The 20504-nt window shown below is 37.0% G+C and overlaps 1 protein-coding gene across 7 annotated transcripts in view; it reads right to left on the bottom strand.

Annotated features, from left to right (window-relative positions):
* Col19a1 (collagen type XIX alpha 1 chain) overlaps positions 1-20504 on the bottom strand; it is a 327672-nt gene that overhangs the window by 257883 nt on the left and 49285 nt on the right. For all 7 annotated transcript variants that reach the window (XM_058578798.1, XM_058578800.1, XM_058578801.1 and 4 more), the window contains exons 5-7: positions 9032-9155; positions 7310-7585; positions 3067-3147 (exon numbers count right to left, since the gene is read on the bottom strand). In XM_058578798.1, the coding sequence (XP_058434781.1) occupies positions 3067-3147; positions 7310-7585; positions 9032-9155 (481 nt within the window). The remainder of the gene's footprint in view (positions 1-3066; positions 3148-7309; positions 7586-9031; positions 9156-20504) is intronic.

Genomic DNA, 20504 nt, shown 5'->3' with positions numbered 1-20504 from the left:
TCAGAAACTGATGTAATTTAATAAAAGTGAAGTGGCATGTTTAAAGGTGATCTTGAATAATTCTCACCTTTGAAATGCTCTGTAAGATATTAATACCAAAAAAATCTGTGACTTGAAATTCTAGGACAAAATTAGATTTTTTAGACACATTTACTAACATTTTTTGACTTCAAAACCTTTTGAAAAAAACAGAAAAGAAGAAGGAAGAAAGAAGAAAGAAAAGATATAATTGTTATCAAAAGTTGGTGCATTTAAATGGTTTGTACATAACATCTCTAAAACTATACACCTCTATTTTCAAAATGTAGCATGTTTCTATTTACTAATAGTAGATGGTGATACTCTATCCCCCAAATAATCAGCATGAAAAAATATAGTCCTTGGTTATTCTTTCCCATAGTTGGGGTGAATTCCTAATTTATTTTCTACTCTAAAACTAATTCCCAAATTATTATTTTAAACAATTTTCATTTGCAATGTGTGAGGTCACGTCACAGCTTTTAATTACTAAAACACTCCATCAAATCCATCACTTATACTTCCTCAAACATTTTTTTTTCCACTGGAATTCAAGTTGAAAATACATTGTTAAGTAATGACATGCCACAGTGATTATTGGCCAAAAATACAATGTTTAGATACATAAAACCATTGTGCTGCTTCTCAAAGAATATTATTTTAAGAACTTGTACATTTTGAGCAACTAATAAAAAAAAGAAAGAAATTATTTAAGTAATGTTACATTGCTGGCATCAGGGTGAAGAAATAGCAAAGAAATATTTCGAAATGGAGGAAATTCTAAAAATGAAATAAAAGTACTTTTTTTAAAAAAAAAGTATAATTAATTTAAAAAACTTCTGGAAAATTAATGTCTTCAAGATTTATATGTGTGGCTCCAGGAAGTCTTGGTATTTCAAGTCTGCATATTGGCATTCTAAATTACCTTTTTAGATATTTATAGAAAGATATTTGGCTGGCTTTCATTTTACTTGAAATGAGAGCCATAAACTGGGTTGGAGTTGTGCTTTATACAACCAATTTACATAAGCAAAACATATAATATTTTTAAGACTAGCTATGCTTATCACTGAACTACATTCTTATTCCGCGCTACCCAAAAAACATGAGAGAAGTTACAAATATTTTTTAGTTACAAATTACTGATTACACTTTCATATAATTTTTCTTTGGCAAGCATAGAACTTCTAGGAAATCTAAAATATAAATAGAAAGCATTTTTCATTTTTCACTTTTTTTTGGTAAGTTTTTTAGAATTACTCCCTTTCAAATGCCTTTCCTGTAGCATTTGGCAAGTCACCAAATCAAGGAAATAATGCTTTGACTAACTTCTGTGAACAAAGCACTAGAAATAAAAAAGGTGAGTATAAAAAATAAAGCTTCCCTCTCTGAGTCTAAATTAAAAACAAATATGATTATATCTAATAACAAGATGGCACCTGTGACCATTACATGTAGAGAATTATCAAATTCCGTGCTTTCATTAGAATAAATTATAGGTATAAGAAAGTAATAGTTGTACAGTTAGGTTGGGAATATTTAGAATAAGAGGATAATGAACTGGACTTATATTTTGTTGCCAATATATAATCACCTAAGATTTTGAGAAAAGATGAATAGACAGGGAAAGTATTCATATTTGTTAGCCCTGTTCATTAGCACAGTGTCTGAAAGATCTTTCTTTTTCTCCCTCCCTCCCCTCACCTCCCCTCCCCTCCTCCTCCTCCTCGTCCTCCTCCTCCTACACTTCCTCCTTCTTCTTTTTTTCAGTACTGGGGATTGAACCCAGGGTGCTCTACCACTGAGTCATATCCCTAACCCTTTCTTTATCCTTTCTTTATTTTTTAAATTTTGAGACAGGGTCTTGCTAAATTGCTGAGGCTGGCCTTAAATTTACAATCTTCTTGCCTCAGCCTCCAGAGTTGTTGGAATTAAAGGTGTGTACCACCATGACCAGCAGATCAGTGTTTTTGAATAATAAACATGTGTGAAGCAAGTAAATGAATATATACAGTAGTGATCCAGAGACTTAGTCTGGTCATCTACATGCCACCCTTGCCTTCCCCGCAAAAAGACAGGAAATGAAAAAGGCTACGACACAATGATAAAGTAAGTGTCCAGGCACAATGTTAAAATGGACTTTGTCAATAACAGGAAAAAGGAAGATGAGAATGAAAAGTGTATCACAAAGGGAAAGCAGCTAGGATCGAATCTCCTTTAGAATAAAATGGTTGGATTGATTTATCTACTTTATTCTTCTTGTTTTCTCAAGTCCTGAAATATAATTAGTTATGTTTACATAGTGAGATTTGGATACTATGTCAAAATATATTTTCAAATTTGAAATGACAGAATCATTTTATATTTAAAAAATAATTAAAAAGGAAATTCTTCATTATACTAGTAACAGAAATACGATATATGAAATATTCTTTAAAGAAATAATTTTGTACTTTGGTATCATGGACTTCTTAATTTTAGGTAAATAAAACTGAGACTAGAATAAATGGTAAAATAAATGGTAAAATATGTTTTATCTGTGTTTCATAATTTCTGCCTAGAACCTATGGATTTTATACTATATTGGTATACTATATAGGTCAGAGTTGAGATGCATTTTTAGGATGTCACAATTTAAATCTTTCTTGGCAGTTATGCCTAGTATTCAAAATGAGTGCAAGAATGTTAAATACAGCCAGGATGGGTGGAGCTAGTGAGAACAAAGTCTGATCACAGATTTAAATCTTTGTAAAGGGAAAATGATGGCACTACTATCAGAACACGGTTTTGGGAAAAGGCATAACTCTTATTCAAGTGATGTTGTCTAAAGTGGGGGCATATCATCCCCAAAATTCAGTGTGGAATTCTGGGGTTAAAACTTTGGAAACTGTGGAAAAGCACTAAGAAGGCTTCCACACCTAGAATACATTAGTCCCATGGCTTCAGTTGAAGATACCAGGCACTGCCCTATGTTTGGACCATATAGATTATGCAACTAAAAGATAATTGGCCTTCTTCATTCTTCACATACTGAGAAAATTAACTTACCTTAGTAGCTGATATTTCACAACATGTTTCTTGAGTTATGAAGTTTGCATTACAGTAGATTTTAAGTTGGTGAAGTTCAATCTATTAAAACAATTAGTAGTAAGACATCATTAATATTTTTGAGAATTGCATCTAGGCAGCCAATAACTACATTAATTTAACTGAAAAGAAAAAGGAATAAATTGCTGGTAGATATTTTTATTTAATTTAGGATTCGTTATTTCATGGATCACTTGGAAAATAGAGTCAGATATACAGGCAGATCTATAGATAAAGGAAATCAGGTAATGAAATTAATTGCAAACCTTAGCTAACTTTTTCCAACAATAAAAAAAGTGTTTAATTAAAGAGAGGGGTTGGTAGGCACTACAATGAAGTATGTGCACAATATGAGGACATTTCAATGTAATAATTGGAGAAAAAATGAGGTCTGAGGTGTGAGTAGGTGATGGAAAGGCTTTATCTATAGTTCCAGACCTCTTATTTGAGGTACTGAAATAGTTGCACTGTTTTATCTATGTTTCATAAATTCTGCCTAGAACCTATGGATTTTATACTATATTGGTATAATTCTAAGGAAGACTCACTATCTTTTTAGAAAAATAATTGATTCTTTTGCTCCACAGATTCACTTTTAGTTTTTCTAGGTATTTGAACATGAAATTGGAAGCAGAACAAGTAAAGTATAATCTTGACTTTAACTGAAAGATCAACTGACTGTCTAAGAAAAATAATACTGGTGGGGAAAAAAAACAGTATACTAAATGCTTAAATAGGATGAACTCCTTAAGCACTGACATATTATATTAAATAATGCTTTATATGAGTAGGTATTTATGGGGACCTTCAAATTAGACTGTGGTTGGATATTTATGAATTTAATCAATAATTCTATGATGATTTGATTATAATATGGATTAGGAATCTTAACCCTTCCTTCTTCCTTTCTCCTCTCTCTCTACCTTGCTCTCTTTGTATTTCCCAATGTAATAGAGCTAGATTATGCATTGCTCTGAGGTCAATCAATAATTACTTTATATAGAAAGACTAAATTGTAAAGTTATGATCCTATCATAATAGAAGGCAGACATCTTTCATTAATTATGAAACTTTAAAAAATAAAATAAAAAATAAAAATGGAAAAAAAATCTGTAACTTTTACTCTGCACTGAGATGAACAAAATCAAAATCAGTTTAGCTTCAAGGAAGCATTAGGAACTCCAAACATGTGTGGAATAATGAATAGCCTAAGATTTGTAGATAATGCAAAATTCTGAGTTTAAATAAAATTTAATGATTTTTTGTGGCCTGGGGATTGAACTCAGGGGCACTCAACCACTGAGCTACATCCCCAGCCCTATTTTATATTTTATTTAGACATAGGGTCTCACTGAGTTACTAAGCACCTCGCCATTACCCAGGCTGGCTCTGAACTTGTGATCCTCCTGCCTCAGCCTCCAGAGCTGCTGGGATTACAGGTGTGCACCACCGTGCCCAGCTGGCTAATGATTTATTTTCAATAACTTTTTGCAAGGTTACCAAGGCTAACTTTTATTTGTAAAAATATAATAAGCCCACTGTTTTCCATAGTCTAATGAAATACTGACAGTAACATATAAGTTATGTAGAATGAGGAATGGGGATTCCATTTAATTAATATTGTTCTTAGTGAAAACTCATCATCAACATTGTTATCAAAATGGACAAGAAATATTGAATTCTTATTATGTGCCATCCACTGTGCTAGGCCTGAATATGAATTATTTTACCTAACTAAAGATTGATTATCATTTTTCGAAGGACTGGAACTTAATCAAGTAACTATGACATTGAAACTACAATCAACTCTGTCTTTTTTATTCATTTAATATCTTATAATTCCTCACTGATACAGTGCTTTAGAAAGAGAATGTGTAGGACTAAATTATAGATTGACTCTTGTCAAAGTGAAGATTTATTTTAAAAAATCTTTTTTATATTATCCTCATCACCTCTTTCCCATAAAAGCACAAGCATCTGAATAAATAAAACATCGTCATACTCCAACAGGTCTTATGAATCAGAGAACTTGCATAGAGATGAGGGAAAAAATAGTCCATTTGGAGCTTTAGTAGGATCAGAAATCTTAATACACACACACACACACACACACACACATTTTGCTTGGTTGTTTAGTTCAGTGACAATCTCATGATATGCCTTCAATTTCATCCTCAACTAATGAGACCACATTACAGTATGAAATCCCCACACAGTAGTAGTGAAAGCACTCTTTAGTAGTACCATAATTTTGACATTACTTTTATAAGGACATGCCTGATATATTCTTCAGCCTTATGTTCTGGGGTCAATTCTGTCATCAGGTGAGAAGTTAATGAGACACAGGACACTTAATCTTCAGAAGTTTAGCTCAAAGACCAGTTACCACTAGCCATAACTCACTCCTCTCTTCTGCTGCCCCTCTTCCCATAAATTTATCTCTGTTCTTTGGTTCTTTCAGATCCTCTGGAAACAGAACCCACTTTGCTCTTCCTAATCTGGAGAGAAATCTATTTTCTTCCCTTGTGATTAAACTCATAGTCTCCTGATTACCTGCGGGTCCCCATTCCCTGTTTTGCCTTGGACAGTCTTTTCTGAAAGGTCTGTCTAGTACTATTTTTATTGTGATTAATAATATTAGCAGTTGTAGCCACCATTTACTGACATATTTTAATCATTCTGTTGAACTTTGATATTTCTTTTTTTTTGAACTTTGATATTTCAAGATCCCAAAGATTAGTGTTTTCCTTTTTCATCTTCTTATGGCAGGGCTGAATGCCATGTCTAGTCCTGACTAGATAAATGAATTTATAGAGAACTGACCACACATTAGGCACTACTGCATAGACACAATACAACTAGCAACTCCATCATCTCTGTTTTATAATTGAAGATATTGAGGCTCAGAAGAATGTGTTAAAATCTCATCTGTCTGAGCCTCAAACCGCTTATTCTCCCTGTTGCCATCATGGCCTGTCCTCAGAATGGGTGGCCTCTGCTCTGACCTGTTTTGATGTTCATCTCTGTTCCCTGGTTATGACATTCTAACTGATTTGCTCACTTACTGTCTCTGAGAGAAAAGACTTCAAAAATAATAGTTTATTGAGTATTTATAATTATACACACATACGCACACATATATGCATATATGTATGCATGTATATGGTGCATGCATACATTATATATAATAGTGCATATATTCATACACACACTCACACACTTCCAGAGGGTCCTTTAGAAATAAGCTTGCCAAATATGTATTTGTATAAAGCTGTATTTTTGAAATAAAATCAAACTGTCAAGTACTTTGTGTTAACAGGAATGGCATTCCTACTGGTAATCAGCAGTTGGAATTTTAGGGACTTTCCTACTATCAAATATAGTAGCCATCAAATTTAGATATATCTCACTTTTTTAAAGATCATAGGCCTCTCTTTCTAGGGAAATCAATAATAAATCTATATCATCTTAGCTTCAGAAGTAATTTTAAAGGAACTCTTCATCTGAAAGAGTTTTTCTAGCCAATTTTTCTCATCCAAATGACCTACTGAAGCATTCAGTGATTGTATTTCAGTCTAAAAGAACCCTGAAAAACCATTATAAGCTTATAAAAAGTAGTCTGTAACACAAAGCAATTGCTATTGTGAGGGTGAATAAATAGCCTATTGTTCTTGAGTGAAAAGACCAGATAATCTGGAACCAGTTAATTTAAAGTTCATCTTTTCCCAATCCTTTCTATTCAAAACATATGGACTTAGACCAAACTCACATTTTGTGTACTATTTTCAATTTTTAATAAAGTTTACTTTTAATAATCTTATTTTTTTAAGCGAGAGAGAGAATTTTTTTAATATTTATTTTTTAGTTTTCAGCTGACACAACATCTTTGTTTGTATGCGATGCTGAGGATCGAACCCAGGCCACACGCATGCCAGGCGAGCCACATCCCCAGCCCAATAATCTTATGTTTAAGGCATGCCCAAATTCTTTTAAATTCACTGACTAGAGAAAATGGGTGAAAATAGCAGATAATATGTATGAAAATAAAACTGGAAAGAAATAATTTCATATATCAGTGGGCAATTAAACAGTGATAAGAAGCAGGTCCGTTACGTTACATAGTAATCAGAGGGAGACATTTTTCCATAAGATAATTTTTACTTGAAAATGGTGCTAATTCTCCTTCACAACCACCACGACTTACGTCCACAGGCTTGCCATCAGCAGCTCGTGCCACCAGAACTGTCCTCCCATGAAAATCCACAGTGTCCTTCGCATCAGTCTGCCGGCTTGCAATTAAACTGCAATCCACATAGAGTGAAAGGACCTGGGATTGTATGCTGAAGCCAAGTTTATGCCACTGACGGTCAAACAAAGGACGGAGTTCCCGATTTTTAAAAATGTAATTCAACATGTCTCCCCCAGCAGCTCGGAACATAAACTCTACCACCTTCTTTCCACCGTCAATTATGACAGAAATCTGAAAAAAAATGCAAATTATTTTTGAATGTTCTAAAAATCAATGTTCAAAATTATTAAAGCACCCAAGTATAATCTCAAGATGCTTGTTAATATATGATGCATTTAGTAAAATACTTTAGATGACACCTGTGCCTACCAGATTTTTAATAAGAAACAAAAGTAAACACTTGCTTCAAAATTGAGTTTGACATGGGCTATCCAGTGAATGTAATATACTCTTTCTTGAGAGAACATCTAAGAGTGGGTATGTGTCTATAAATTCATAACTGTATTGTATGTTTTATAAGTAAAAGTATAAATTTACCTAAAATATAAGGTTTACATTTTAGAGCATACTGTATAGATTATATACTTTATCTAAATATAAGCTTATATATAATTTATTGTTTTGTGTGAATAATTCAAGAATTCAAGGTTACCAATTTAGTGAGAATATGATTATTTATCTTTTGCATGGATGTTGAGATCTACTTCTTTAATTTTTGATAATTTGCATGACAAAAAAATATGTGTGAAGAACATACTGTCCTCCCTCCCTCTATCTTCTTATTCCACTGATTTCCCAACCAATGTTGCCATTGATATTTTGATTAGTGCATTATATGACTCATTGTGATTTATTTTTAAATAGATATAGCATAATTTGGTAATTTTATTCCCGATGCCCATCCTTCCCCCACCCCCGATCTCTTTTCTCAAATTTATTGATCTTTCCATTTTCATGAGATGCCCCTCACCCCTTTTTTCATCTCTTTAGTTTCTGCACATGAGAGAAAATAGTTGAGCCTCAATTTTCTGAGTTTGGCTTAATTACTTAGCATGATAGTCTCTAATTCCATCCATTTATCTACAAATGACATAATTTCATCCTTCTTTAAGGTTTCATTGTGTATATATAGCACAATTTCTTTATCCATTCATCTACTGAAGGACACCTAGGCTGGTTCCATAACTTGGCTATTGTGAATTATGTGGCTATTAACATTGGTATGAATGCATCATTATAGTATGCTGATTTTAGATCTTTCAGATAAATACCAAAGAGCAGAAGAACAGCTGGAGTATATGGTGGTCCCATTCCTAGTCTTCTAAGGAATCAAAAAATCACTTTAAAAATAATACATAATATCAGAGTTGATAGAAGATAAAGAAATTATTAGGGAAGTGGAAGTTCAATGAAAGTTGCAAAGGAGAGCAGTTTCAGCTTCTTCAGACAAAATATGGATATCAGAGTTAAAAAGAATCCTGTCTCACCCACAAGACTATCACATTATAGATCTGAGCAAGCCTATCCTAATTATAAAACTTGTAATTGCCTCTTGATAACTCCTGAAAAAGAATATTTGGATACTATATCAGTTCCCAAATTTGGGCATGCAGTTCAAAGACACACCTGGTCTGGCACACAACAGAATTAACAGACACAACTCTCATGGCATCTTACCTGTGGCATATTTTTCTGGTTTAAAACCTGCCACAGAAACCACCGCTCCTTTTTGGTGTTTCTTCGTACACGAAACACAGCTGCTACAGAGAACTCCTCAGGAAGGCCTTTAGGAAATATCTTACTGTGGGAGAAAAAGAAAGAGCTATTGTGGGGAGACTGAAGATGGCAAGGACAGAGAAAAAAAGTATGAAGTTCCTTGCACCATAGTATCTCAGTCATAGTTTTCTTAATGAGTTTATAATTTATTATTCAATTTGCCCTAATCTATTGAATGGAAATATGGAAGCAGCCATGACTATATTTCCTATGATATTTTTATCTAATTCTCTCCCTTTTTGTAATCAACTGGTATGATGTAGCTAAAGCTTGAGGCATATAAACACAAGTGGACAGGCTATAGAACTATGTTGCTATATTTTCTTAGACATTGAGATGTCCCAACATAGGAAAATCTCAGAATTCACTGCAGTCTAACAAATAGTAGCCCTTTACCAGCACATAAATAATATTTCTTGATTTTGTTGGTAGAGATGTATACAGAGAATTTCAAAGAATACTAAATAAGTAAATGCATATTTTTCAAGTGAATTTTATCTCATTAAACTCTTGCAAATGAGTTCCTAATACAGATTTTCTGGTGTTAATTTAAGATGCTATTAAATACAATAAAGAAATTTTAGTTTTATTTTTTATTTAAGAAAATTTTCTAGGTAGCAAAAATCTAAAGACAGTTCACATATTCTACCTCAATCTTGCTTCAAAATACTGGTTTCATTAAAATCATGATGAAACTTAGACAAAAATTTCACAACAAACATATCTTGAATTTAGCATTAATTAGCACATGAGAAACATATTTCTCTATGCTGATTTTAAAACTTATTCCCAGTATATTTGAAAACTCTGCAAAATAGGAATTCTGCTTTTCTTAAAAAGAATAGTAAGTAATCATCCTCTTAAAGACATACATGTAAGTTTTATATATAAATAAAATGCCATACATTGTGATGGTAACTACTAACTTCGCTCTACTGAAATTGACAGTTATTGAAACTGACAAACTGTCACAGAGAATACTGAAATTTTCTTTTTACTCTCTGCATTCTCTAATGCAGTCACAAAGTCACATGTGGTAGGGAAATCAGGAAATAATGTGAAAAAGCTGTCATTGTCCAAAATTCTTATTCAGTTGGTTAAACACACACATGTATGTATTTACATGTGTGCGCACACACACATATATATATGCATGCTTATGAATGTGTGTGTGGAGAGAGAAAAGATCAAGTGGTTAACTTAGGATGGTTTGATTTACAATATTTTGACTTTATGATAGCGTAAAAGTAATATACATTCAGTAGAAATCATATTATGTCAAATGTCAAATTCTGATCTTTTCTGGGCTAGAGATGTGTCATACACCATGCTATATACTATACTATCTTTTGATACCAAGTATCAGCAAGGGGCCATTCCAGTCAGCCACGTGATCAGGAAGGTAAACAAATGATACTCTGTGGTGTATTGTGTTGCTAAACTGTGATGTGTGGTAGATTAAGTGTATTAAAGACATTTTGGCCTGCAACATTTTCAACTTAACCAAGAGTATCCCTGTGTGTATAAGTACAATTATATACACTCTAGTTTTATCTTTTCTTGAAAATTTATGCAACTACATTATGATAGCCCTTCTTAAGTAAAAAATTAGCAAATAATTTATTTTCATCAAATCCATCAAAATGAAAGTGTCAAAAATGGAATTTGCTATGAAATGTCAATAGTAATAAAATAAATTTCACTAGTGACAATTACTACATTGATTTAAGTAACATTGCTTATTTAAACAAAACAATATACCTAGCCTTTGGTGCCTATAATTTCTGTTTGACACTGAAGACAAACCTAAAAGATGGGTACATGTGGTGATAAGAGGCAACACCAAACATATTTTCAACTTGAAATTTTGAACAGCTTAGTTATAGCAAAATTACTTTTAAAGGAAAGCTCAAGCCCCACAGGTGTTCTTATTACATGCAATAATAGCCTGTGGCTCCACTTCACTTCCAATTTCTTGCCTCTGTTCTGCCACTTTCTACATTGAAGCTATTGGGATCTGAATGCCATCTCCAGTGTTCTTGAATTTGACAATGTGTGATTCTGGGCATTATTATTTTCATTTACTGTATTGAACACATCTTTTAATATAGATTGTACATTAACAAGAATTTCTTCTATTATTTTCTTCATGACATTTTCTCTTATCCCCCTTTTTAAGGAACTCCATTTCTAGATACCTGCTTAACTACTGTACAATCTATCTAGTGTTCTTACCCTTTTTCTTATATTTTTACATCTTCTAATTTTACTCTACTTGGAGGGATATTTATGATTGTCTAATCTTTGTACTCAACATCAATTTGACGGATATAGAAATATATTCAATATTCTATTTGGCTATTTTCTTCAAAATATCCTGTGGTATCTGTTTATCAATTACATATAAGTCTTTTTCTCTGCTCCTTTGCATATCTCTATTTCATCTGTGTTAGTTTTTCCTTTATGACAATTTGGCCTCTGTCTTCCATTTGGAAGCTGTACTCTATAATTTCTGGTGAAATTATAGAGGCTACTCATATTTAAGAATGAAGCACTGATTGTGAATGTGTATGCTGGCATGGTATGTTGACAAGCAAGCTTCATTGTATAGATGATAACTGATAGATCCCATAAAGGGCTCATCAAATGTTAATACAGGGTGATTATTTCAATACTTGGTTCATCCAAAGAATTCTTCTATTTACTTTTGGTAAGTGGAATCTACCTGACCACAGGCATTCTAGAAGCAGTAGTATATGAAGGAGCCCTATAGGTCACCACGAACAAACTCTTCCCTCCTGTTTTTGATGTCAACCTTATTCCTTCCCTTGCTATCCTGTTTAACTTCAGTCTGGCTTAATTTCTCCAGCTAATAAACTTCTTGCCTCCTGTATGGCTACATGAGAAAGGAGGAGATAATATGGAGCCTCATGCTCTTATGCTCAACACACACACACACACACACACACACACACACACACACACACACACACAAAACCCCTTACTGGCTTCTGTAGAGCCAATTTCCTGCTTATCAAGATTCTCAGGAGTCCAGTGAGGAAGACTCATTTCTCACCAGCATTCCCAGCACTGCAACACTTCAGTTCTAGCCTTTTTCTGTTGCATGAGCCATATTCCCTGTCTTCCACTGCTTTCTGTTTTCTACAACATATTGTGATATTTTTCTGTTGTTTCATATTCTATTCTCTACTCATTTTGTGTTTTAATCTTTAATTTGTCCCTTTCCAAGAGTTCCTTTATCTTGATTTACTACAGATAAAACTTCATCTGACCTTGTGACACCACTGTTATCTTCCCATCTACCCACAAAGCTTTTCAAATGAGCACTGAATAGCTACATCTTCACCAGCCATTCAGTCAGTCCTTAATGTTCCCCTCCTGTATTCTGAAAGCATATCCAATCAGATAATCTCTTAGTTTTAATCCTTGACCCCCTCACTCTTTCTGCAGGTGTTAACACTACAGACATCTTCTTCACTCATATAAAATAACATTCACAACAATAGCTCTAGGGCCCAGCAATGAAATTTGAATTGTAAACTCCCTGATTTCTTTGCTTAACCTACTCACCTTTTGTTCCCATCATTTAGAATAAGGTATGTACCCAATTACTTAAATAACCACGAAGTAAACTGAGTTCAGCATTGTGTGTGTGTGTGTAGTGTGTGTGTGTGTGTGTGTGTGTGTGTGTCTATGTGTTTGGGTAGGAGATTGAACCCAGAGGTATTTAACCACTGAGCTACATCCCCAGACCTTTTTATTTTTTATTCTGAGACAGAGTCTTATTGAGTTGCTTAGGGCCTCACTAAGTTGCTGAGGCTAGTTTGAACTTGTGATCTTCCTGCTTCAGCCTCCTGGGCTGCTAGGATTGTAGGTGTGGGCCACTGTGCCCCATAAGTTCAGCATTTTTAAAGATATAAACACATGGTTTTATTTCACTCCCCTTTTAGCACTTCTATGAGAAAAACATAGAACAAGTGAGTTAATAATAGCAACTGACACTGGTACTCATGTAGAGGACACATGTGGGGACTGTGGGAAACTGAGAGCCCAGTCCATCTACAGGGGCAGCTGCTCTGTAGTACCAGCCAACTGTTACCATATGGGAATGTGGAGTCAGTGTTGCCAGATCATCCCATTTTTTCATAAGAAGCCCAAAATCGAGATTTTTATCTGTCAAGTTTTGAGCTTTAAATTTGGTTGATTAATGCAAGTTTATGAAAAACATTGTCCAAACCAACATGGAGAAGCCAAATAAAACCAGTGACTGCTATTTGGCACCCTTGGATTTATTTTTTATTTTTATTTTCTTAATTTTTTATTGTTGGTTGTCCAAAACATTACATAGTTCTTGACATATCATATTTCACACTTTGATTCAAGTGGGTTATGAACTCCCATTTTTACCCCGTATACAGATTGCAGAATCACATCAGTTACACATCCATTGATTTTCATGTTGCCATACAAGTGTCTGTTGTATTCTGCTGCCTTTCCTATCCTCTACTATCCCCCCTCCCCTCCCCTCCCCTCCCCTCTTCTCTCTCTACCCCCTCTACTGTCATTCATTTCTCCCCTTGTATTATTTTTCACTTTCCCCTCACTTCCTCTTGTATGTAATTTTGTATAACCCTGAGGGTCTCCTTCCATTTCCATGCAATTTCCCGTCTCTCTCCCTTTCCCTCCCACCTCTCATCCCTGTTAAATGTTAATCTTCTTCTCATGCTCTTCATCCCTACTCTGATCTTAGTTACTCTCCTTATATCAAAGAAGACATTTGGCATTTGTTTTTTAGGGATTGGCTAGCTTCACTTAGCATAATCTGCTCTAATGCCATCCATTTCCCTGTAAATTCTATGATTTTGTCATTTTTTAATGCAGAGTAATACTCCATTGTGTATAAATGCCACATTTTTTTTATCCATTCGTCTATTGAAGGGCATCTAGGTTGGTTCCACAGTCTTGTTATGTGAACTGTGCTGCTATGAACATCGATGTAGCAGTGTCCCTGTAGCATACTCTTCTTAGGTCTTTAGGGAATAGACCAAGAAGGGGAATAGCTGGGTCAAATGGTGGTTCCATTCCCAGCTTTCCAAGAAATCTCCATACTGCTTTCCAAATTGGCTGCACCAATTTGCAGTCCCACCAGCAATGTACAAGTGTACCCTTTTCCCCACATCCTCGCCAGCACTTGTTGTTGTTTGACTTCATAATGGCTACCAATCTTACTGGAGTGAGATAGTATCTTAGGGTGGTTTTGATTTGCATTTCTATGACTGCTAGAGATGGTGAGCATTTTTTCATGTACTTGTTGATTGATTCTATGTCCTCCCCTGAGAAGTGTCTGTTCAGGTCCTTGGCCCATTTGTTGATTGCGTTAATTGTTATCTTATTGTCTAATTTTTTGAGTTCTTTGTATAATCTGGATATTAGGGCTCTATCTGAAGTGTGAGGAGTAAAGACTTGTTCCCAGGATGTAGGCTCCCTATTTACCTCTCTTATTGTTTCTTTTGCTGAGAAAAAACTTTTTAGTTTGAGTAAGTCCCATTTGTTGATTCTAGTTATTAACTTTTGTGCTATGGGTGTCCTATTGAGGAATTTGGAGCCCGACCCCACAGTATGTAGATCGTAGCCAACTTTTTCTTCTATCAGACGGCATGTCTCTGATTTGATATCAAGATCCTTGATCCATTTTGAATTAACTTTTGTGCATGGCGAGAGAAAGGGATTCAGTTTCATTTTGTTGCATATGGATTTCCAGTTTTCCCAGCACCATTTGTTGAAGATGCTATCCTTCTTCCATTGCATGCTTTTAGCCCCTTTATCAAATATAAGATAGTTGTAGTTTTGTGGATTGGTTTCTGTGTCCTCTATTCTGTACCATTGGTCCACCCAACTGTTTTGGTACCAGTACCATGCTGTTTTTGTTACTATTGCTCTGTAGTATAGTTTGAAGTCTGGTATCGCTATACCGCCTGATGCACACTTCCTGCTTAGCATTGTTTTTGCTATTCTGGGTCTTTTATTTTTCCATATGAATTTCATGATTGCTTTCTCTATTTCTACAAGAAATGCCATTGGGATTTTGATTGGCATTGCATTAAACCTATAGAGAACTTTTGGTAATATCGCCATTTTGATGATGTTAGTTCTGCCTATCCATGAACAGGGTATATTTTTCCATCTTCTAAGATCTTCTTCTATTTCTCTCTTTAGGGTTCTGTAGTTTTCATTGTATAAGTCTTTCACCTCTTTTGTTAGGTTGATTCCCAAGTATTTTATTTTTTTTTTTTGAGGATATTGTGAATGGAGTGGTTGTCCTCATTTCCATTTCAGAGGATTTGTCGCTGATATACAGGAATGCCTTTGATTTATGTGTGTTGATTTTATATCCTGCCACTTTGCTGAATTCATTTATTAGCTCTAATAGTTTCTTTGTAGACCCTTTTGGGTCTGCTAGGTATAGAATCATGTCACCTGCAAATAGTGATAATTTAAGTTCTTCTTTTCATATTTTTATGCCTTTAATTTCTTTCGTCTGTCTAATTGCTCTGGCCAGTGTTTCGAGAACTATGTTGAACAGAAGTGGTGAGAGAGGGCATCCCTGTCTTGTTCCAGATTTTAGAGGGAATGCCTTCAATTTTTCTCCATTCAGAATGATGCTAGCCTGAGGCTTAGCATAGATTGCTTTTACAATATTGAGGTATGTTCCTGTTATCCCTAGTTTTTCTAGAGTTTTGAACATAAAGGGATGCTGTACTTTGTCGAATGCTTTTTCCGCATCTATCGAGATGATCATATGGTTCTTATTTTTAAGTCTATTGATGTGGTGAATAACATTTATTGATTTCCGTATATTGAACCAGCCTTGCATCCCAGGGATGAATCCTACTTGATCATGGTGCACAATTTTTTTGATATGTTTTTGTATCCGATTCACCAGAATTTTATTGAGGATTTTTGCATCTAGGTTCACTAGAGATATTGGTCTGTAGTTTTCTTTCTTTGAAGTGTCTTTGTCTGGTTTAGGAATCAGGGTGATGTTGGCCTCGTAGAATGAATTTGGAAGTTCTCCCTCTTTTTCTATTTCCTGAAATAGCTTGAAAAGTATTGGTATTAGTTTCTCTTTAAAGGTTTTGTAAAACTCTGCTGTATACCCATGAATTTTCCTCTTAGAACTGCTTTCAATGTGTCCCAAAAATTCCGATATGTTGTGTCTGTGTTTCCATTTATCTCTAAGAATTTTTTAATTTCCTCCTTGATGTCTTCTATAACCCATTGATCATTCAGTAACCTATTGTTCATTCTCCAAGTGATGCATGATTTTTCCTTCCTTCTTTTATCGTTGATTTTCAGTTTCATTCCATTATGATCAGATAAGATGCATGGTATTATCTCTACTCCTTTATATTGTCTAAGAGTTGCCCTGTGACATAATATATGATCTATTTTTGAGAAGGATCCATGTGCTGCTGAGAAAAAAGTGTAACTGCTTGATGTTGGGTGGTATATTCTATATATGTCAATTAAGTCTAGGTTATTAATTGTGTTATTGAGTTCTATAGTTTCCTTATTCAACTTTTGTTTGGAAGATCTGTCCAGTGGCGAGAGAGGTGTGTTGAAGTCTCCCATGATTATTGTATGGTGGTCTATTAGACTCTTGAACTTGAGAAGAGTTTGTTTGATGAACATAGCTGCACCATTGTTTGGGGCATATATATTTATGATTGTTATGTCTTGTTGGTATATGGTTCCCTTAAGCAGTATGTAGTGTCCCTCTTTATCTCTTTTGATTAACTTTGGCTTGAAATCTATTTTATTTGATATGAGTATGGACACTCCTGCTTGTTTCCGAAGTCCATATGAGTGATATGATTTTTCCCAACCTTTCACCTTCAGCCTATGTATGTCTTTTCCTATCAAATGCGTCTCCTGTAGGCAGCATATTGTTGGGTCTTGTTTTGTGATCCATTCTACTAGCCTGTGTCTCTTAATTGGTGAATTTAAGCCATTAACATTTAGGGTCATTATTGAGATATGGGTTGTTCTTCCAGACATATTTGTTTATTTATGTTACTAAACATGGTTTGTTTTCCTCTTTGATTATCCCCCCCCTTTACTGTCCTACCTCCCACTGTTGGTTTTCATTGTTATTTTCCATTTCCTCTTCCTGTAATGTTTTGCCAAGGATGTTTTGAAGAGATGGTTTTCTATCTGCAAATTCTTTTAACTTTTGTTTATCATGGAAGGTTTTAATTTCATCTTCCATCCTGGAGCTTAATTTCGCTGGATACACAATTCTTGGTTGGAACCCATTTTCTTTCAGTGTTTGAAATATGTTATTCCAGGATCTTCTAGCTTTCAGAGTCTGTGTTGAAAGATCAGCTGTTATCCTGATTGGCTCACCCCTAAATGTAATCTGCTTCCTTTCTCTTGTAGCTTTTAAAATTCTCTCCTTATTCTGTATGTTGGGCATCTTCATTATAATGTGTCTAGGTGTGGATCTCTTATGATTTTGCACATTCAGTGTCCTGTAGGCTTCTAGGATTTGGGATTCTGTCTCATTCTTCAAGTCTGGGAAGTTTTCTCGTATTATTTCATTGAATAGATTGCTCATTCCTTTGGTTTGGACCTCTATACCTTCCTGTATCCCAATGACTCTTAAGTTTGGTCTCTTGATGTTATCCCATATTTCTTGGATGTTCTGCTCATGGTTTCTTAACAGTCTTGCTGAGCTGTCTATGTTCTTTTCAAGTTGAAATACTTTGTCTTCATTGTCTGATGTTCTATCTTCTAAGTGTTCTACTCTGCTGGTAGTATTCTCAATTGAGTTTTTAAGTTGGTTTATTGCTTCCTGAATTTCTAGGATTTCTGTTTGTGTGTTTTTTATAACCTCTATTTCCCTGTATAGTTGATCTTTTGCTTCCTGGATTTGTTTGTGTAATTCATTGTCGAAGTGATCTTTCATTGTCTGATTTTGCTGTCTAATGTCTTCCTTGAGACTCCAGATCATCTGAAGCATGTATATCCTGAATTCGTTATCTGACATTCCATCTGCTGCAGCTATTACCTCTTCTAAAGTTGAGTTGACCTGCATTGCTTGTGTTCCTTTCTTTCCTTGTCTTTTCATACTGCTTGCGTTTCTTTCTGCTTGGTGAAACTGTTGTGTTTTTGAAAAATTTTTCCCCCTATATATTTATATTGCTCTTGTATAGTTGAAAAGTCTCCCTTGCAGGGTTGGGCGGTGGTCTGCCTACCTTGCAGGCGCGGGCGGTGGTTCTGCTCTGCCCCTCCTCCAATTGGTGTGACGTGTCTACCACGCCCGCGGACCCCTGGGCCTGTTCTGTTGGTCGGTCGCAGGTCTGCCTACCTTGCAGGCGCGGTCAGCGGCTCTGCTCTGCCCCTACTCCAATTGGGGTGACATGTGTACCACACTGGTAGGCCACCAGGCCTGATCCGCCGGTCGGTTGCAGGTCTGCCTACCTTGCAGGCGCGGGCGGGGGCTCTGTTCTGCCTCTCCTTCAATTGGTGTGACTTGTCTACCACACCTGCGGACTGCTGGGCCTGTTCCGGGCACGGGCGAAGGCTCTGCTCCTACTCCAATTGGGGTGACGTGCCTACCACCCCGGCCGGCCGCTGGGCCTGTTCCACTGGTCGGTCGTAGGTCTGCCTACCTTGCGGGCACGGACGGCGGCTCTGCTCTGCCCCTACTCCAAATGGGGTGACGTGTCTGTCGCGCCGACAGACCACTGGGCCTGTTCCGCTGGTTGGTCGCAGGTCTGCCTACCTTTTGGGCGCAGGTGAAGGCTCTGCTCTGCCCCTACTCCAATTGGTGTTACGTAACTACCACACCGGCGGGCCGCTGGGTCTGATCCAGGTGCGGGCGAAGGCTCTGCTCTGCCCCTACTCCAGTTGGGGTGACGTGTGTACCACGCTGGCAGGCCGCTGGGCCTGATCCGCCGGTCTGTCGCAGGTCTGCCTACCTTGCAGGCGCGGGCGGCGGCTCTGCCCTGCCCCTCCTACCACGCCCGCGGACCACTGGGCCTGTTCTTCCAGTGGGTCGCAGGTCTGCCTTCCTTGCGGGCACGGGTGGCGGCTCTGCTCTGCCCCTACTCCAATTGGGGTCATGCCGGTGGGCCACTGGGCCTGTTCTGGGTGCGGGCGGCGGCTCTGCTCTGCCCCTCTGGCTTGATGACAAAGTGAGAGAGACTCGGGTGTTTGTGACTCACTTTCTTTACCAGGAGACCAACTGTTTCTGTCGCCGCTGGTATCACTGAAGTTCTCTCCTCCGCCGCTTTCTGATGACATCAGATCTCTGCCATGTTGGTATCCCATATGAATGGCAGCATTTCGTTCCCTTTGCCGAGTGAACAAATCAACGGGTGAGTCCTGACCGGCCCTCACAAGCCCCATCTCAGTCCTGTTGCCACTGCCTATGAAGGCTCGGTTGGTATTTATTTACATCCACAGTATTCAGCAGGACCTGGACCAAGAAGCAGTTTCCGCGGGTTCTTTATCCCTGGGCCAGAGCAGTTCCGGGAGCCGGAATTCGGCCGCTCCGGGCTCGGTGTATGTTCTGATAGGAGCAGGCTCCAAGAAGCAGTTTCCGCGGGTTCTTTAGCACTGAGCCTGATTAATTTGTCTGTGAGGCGCAGGCGAATGGCAGCCTGAAATTACCTGTTCTATGGCTGAATGAGCTGCGATCAGTCGAAAACAGGGATGGTGACGTCAGCTCTCCAAGATGGTGGCCGCTGGCTTCCTCTGTGGTCTGACCGGTGTGGAGAACCGAATTGGACCGCTTCCTTTCCCCGTCTCAAACCCAGAATTCAGCACTGAGTACGGTGATTGCACAGCTGGCAGAAACCTGCGGAAACTGCAGCGCTGTATCTTTGCGTTGCTATCTCCTCGTTTCCCACCGCGCGCCGCAGACTCTAGCCGCGGGGCGATTTGCTGAATAAGCAGCGTGACCCTCCGTGCGGACAAATCTCTCACGTTTGAGCCCCCGTAGCTGATCCTCGTGTGATGGAAATCCTTCCTCTAGGTTTTGGAGCACCCCAATTTTGCTGGAAATTCCTAACAAGATAGCTTTTAGCCTTTCTAACTCGTCATTCTCCCGCACAGTGACGCGGTACACGGGGGTAATGCACTCCCTTCACCGCCATCTTCCCATTTTTTTTTTTCCCTTGGATTTATATAAGCACTTGCTGAATACCCATTGTATATAGAGCACTGTGAAACTTACAAAGATGGGAAAAGGATGTTCCCTGCCCTTCCCTAATTGCTGTTTAAAATTAGTTGAGAGTAGCAAAATATTCGCAGGTAATATAAAGAAACTATATAAAGTAGAAAAGAG

The sequence above is a fragment of the Marmota monax genome, unplaced genomic scaffold (genome assembly GCF_021218885.2).
Source record: "Marmota monax isolate L192 unplaced genomic scaffold, Marmota_monax_Labrador192_F-V1.1 WCK01_AAM20220418_F8-fsc00091, whole genome shotgun sequence".
Classification (NCBI taxonomy): domain Eukaryota; kingdom Metazoa; phylum Chordata; class Mammalia; order Rodentia; family Sciuridae; genus Marmota; species Marmota monax.
Note: the sequence above shows the minus strand (reverse complement) of the source record. Positions and strands in the feature narration are given on the sequence as shown.